At 42.8% G+C, this 3,732-nt stretch overlaps 1 protein-coding gene across 1 annotated transcript; it reads left to right on the top strand.

Moving 5' to 3' along the window:
* Nucleotides 1–1,368: 1,368 nt before the first annotated feature.
* On the top strand, nucleotides 1,369–3,498 carry LOC109998084 (E3 ubiquitin-protein ligase TRIM21-like). The gene is made up of 2 exons (XM_020652817.3): nucleotides 1,369–1,460; nucleotides 1,588–3,498. The coding sequence occupies exon 2, from the start codon at nucleotides 1,590–1,592 to the stop codon at nucleotides 3,222–3,224; it is 1,635 nt and encodes a 544-aa protein (XP_020508473.2). The 5' UTR covers nucleotides 1,369–1,460; nucleotides 1,588–1,589; the 3' UTR covers nucleotides 3,225–3,498.
* Nucleotides 3,499–3,732: the final 234 nt, after the last annotated feature.

The raw sequence follows: 3,732 nt of genomic DNA, 5'->3' as shown, positions 1-3,732 counted from the left end.
CATGAGGAGATCTTTTTGAAATATCTTGTGAATTATGCACTTACATTATACCAAATGTTTCCAAGAAAAAGAACCAAGGGGAACGTTTTCATTTTCAGGGTAATCCCATATTTCAGTTGGTCACCTGTCCTCCTCTCACACTCTGAGCTCCTCTAATCTCTAATTCATATATTCAAGGAGTAGAAACAGGTGAGAGCTCAGTGGGTCAGAGAACGGGGACCAAGGAGGGTGATATCTCTCTGCTTGAAAGACTAAAGGAGCGAGAATTTAAAAAAGGGGGAGGAGAAAAAAGCCTGACTCCCTCTCATCCTTCAATGAACCTATCAGTGGATCCTATGAGGAGAAGAAAGGCTAAAGTCCTTGAGCTCCACACAGACCAGACCAGGATCAAAGGGAATCCCCTTCTGATCCAAATGTCGTCTGAATGTTTGATGGTAGCTGAGACATCAAGGTGAGGCCGGAAAAAGACGTGACTCAAGAAAATATCAAACAGAAGCTTTTTTCTGAGCACCTTAATGTACAGTACATATATAATTCAAATAATTCAAGTAACATTTATCTAAATGTTTTATGATTGGATTTTCAAAGGCCCGTTCACTTTGAGATGTGACACACATGCCAAACACCCACATTCACATATTGTAAAACACATTCATCAGGTTTAACTGACATATTAATCTGCATAGAAGTGTATTAATTCATGTCACTGAAAGGTTAAGTTCAATGTGTCACTTTGTCATCGTTCAACAGAATTGAAAATGCTTACACACCTACAGTCCTGCTCAAATCCTCCTTGCAGACATGTAAATACATGTAGTCATATATGAACGCTGCTGATGCTGACTCACAGGAACCTGAACGCAGCATACACAGATTATTTCAGCTCTGACAAAGACCTTCAAGGATGCAGGGGAGCTATTGTGTTCAAAGTGTTGTTTCCTCAGAGGACACTGAACAGGACGAGAGTATTTACAGTTTATTATTCAGACGCCGTCACTGAGCACTCTCAACCTCGTTTACAATTTAGCATGTTGTGCTTTCTCATAGCTTTCATTTCATGTATGCATAATACTACACATGAAAGAGATTTCTGAAGCACTAATGTTGTGACTACATCAACAAGCAAGAAAGTGAGTGCAAAGAATCATATGAATAATGCACACCTTAAAGACATCATTGCTCATGAGGCAGTGTACAAACCTTTGAAGTGAAGATTGGGGACATTGTATGACTCTAAATAAGCTCAAAGGGACCTGAGAGAAAAAAAGAAGCTCTGTACGTGGGTCACAGGTTATTAAAGAGTTAACTTGTTCAAGTTAAATGAGGAAATGGGAGGGGACTCAGTGACACAGCTGGAAGAGAAAGCAAAAAAAAGTGAAACCAAAAGTAGAAACAGAGCCGTGTGATTCAACTGTGCTTTACAGACCGGAGAGAGATTATAAGATAACTACTGACAACAGGTAAAGTTGAACTCTTTGATATTATTGGTCATGTCTTCTGTGTTTACTGACATATTTCAGTGCTTTCAACAACTATAAATCTTGTTCAACTTTTGCCCCTCTAACTTTTTCATTTGGTGTTTTCTAGAAATGGCTTGTGCCAGTAGTCTAATAGTGGAGGACAACTTTCTTTGCTCCATCTGTCTGGATGTCTTCAATCAACCTGTGGCGATTCCCTGTGGTCACACCTTCTGTCGTGGCTGCATCACACTCCACTGGGACACTAACAAACCTTTATTCCTGTGTCCACTGTGTAACAAGGAGTACTCAAAGATACGACACCTTTGTGTCAACACTGTCCTCGCTAATGCTGCCGAAAAGGTGAAAAAGACAATTCAAGAAAGACCCCATGACATCCCCGAAAAAGCAGGAAGTGGACATGTGCTCTGTGGTATGTGCACTGGGGGGAAGCTCAAAGCCACCAAGTCCTGCTTAACATGTTTCATGTCTTACTGTGACGCACATCTGGAGCCTCATCAGAGAGTTTTACCCTTGAGGAAACACAAGCTGATCAACCCGGTCGAGGACCTCGTGAGCAGGATCTGCAAAGAGCATGGTGAGCCTTTGGAGCTGTTCTGCAAAGTGGATTCAATGTTTCTATGTAGAGTCTGTGTAGACAGTGACCATAAAAGCCATAAGACAGTGAGTGTGGAGGAGGAGGCTGAAATGAGGAAGGACGAGCTGGGAAAAGAAAAGAAAGACGTGGATCAGATGATTCAGACGCATCAGCAGAAACTTCTAGAGATCCAACACTCAGTGGAGGCGAGTGGAAATAATGCAAAGAAGGCGCTGGCATACAGCAAGCATGTGATGACTGCTCTGGTGGACTACATCAGGAGAAGCCAAGTCGAGCTGAGTGAGGTGATTCGGACGAAGAAGAAAAAGATTGAAGAAGATGGGAAAGGCTTCATTAAAGAACTGGAGGGAGAGATGATGCAAATAAAGCAAAAACAATCTGAACTTGATCAGGTCACTGGCATCAATGACTCCTTTGAATTCCTGGAGAGTTTCCTTTCTCTCACCATCACTCCTCCACAGGTGAAGGACTGGTCTGAGGTGACTCTTAACAGCGACCAGTTTACTGTGCAGGAAACATTGATGAAGCTGGAGACAACAGTGACAAGAGAAATCAGGCTGCTGTGTGATCCCGACTTGAAGAAAATGTGGTTTCATGCCGTGAATCTGACTCTTGATCCGGACACAGCGAACCCTTCTCTCATTGTTTCTGAGGACGGGAAAGAAGTCAAGTGTGGAGACAGAAAGAGGAACGTCCCGGACAAGCCAGAGAGGTTCGATCATGTCCTCAATGTCCTCGCAAAGGAGAGTTTTAATTCTGGAAAGTTCTACTTTGAGGTCCAGGTCCGAGGGAAAACCCAGTGGGATCTGGGAGTGACTAACCAGTCCATCAACAGGAAGGGGGACATGAGACTGAGCCCTAAGAGTGGATACTGGACCATCTGGCTGAGAAAAGGAAACGAGTTCACGGCCAATGCTGGCCCTGCTATCAACCTCCACGTGAGAGAGATTCCTCAAAAGGTCGGAGTGTTCGTGGATTATGAAGAAGGTCAAGTTTCCTTCTACAACGTTGACGCCAGGGCTCGCATCTTCTCCTTCACTGGATGTAACTTCACTGAGAGACTCTTTCCATACTTTGGACCCTGCGGTAACGACGGCGGTAAAAACTCAGCCCCACTGATCATCAGTCCTGTCTGTAACAACTTCTGAGTTTTGGTTTTGTTAGTGAAGGACACAGGGTGAGGGGATGTGAGGAGGGTTTATAATCGTCAAGAAACTCCAATGTGTCATTTTGTTTCTCTCATCCATCAGTGTCAGTGCTGTGTCACTATACGTCACCTGTTACACAGACAGCTTCAAATCTGCGAGAGACACCCTCATTTCGTTACTCTATACTTACCTCATTTCGTTACTCTATACTTACCTCATTTCGTTACTCTATACTTGTATATGTGTAATGACAATAAAGTTGAATCTCATCTCATCTCATCTCATCTGTAGACACACACACGCACGCACACCACACAGTTAAAAACACAATCTCACAGTAGTTACATACTACCACAGATCAAAATAAAAGGTGAGTTTTGTACATTTTGTTCCCTTGTAAATGAGTCAAAATGAACTCATCTTCAACAATGTTTGTAATGATATCTAAATATGTAGGTTACTCAGAGACGGCATGTTGAACAGTATATTGAACAGTTCACATCCGCCG

This window comes from Labrus bergylta, chromosome 9, assembly GCF_963930695.1.
Source record: "Labrus bergylta chromosome 9, fLabBer1.1, whole genome shotgun sequence".
Lineage (NCBI taxonomy): Eukaryota > Metazoa > Chordata > Actinopteri > Labriformes > Labridae > Labrus > Labrus bergylta.
Note: the sequence above shows the minus strand (reverse complement) of the source record. Positions and strands in the feature narration are given on the sequence as shown.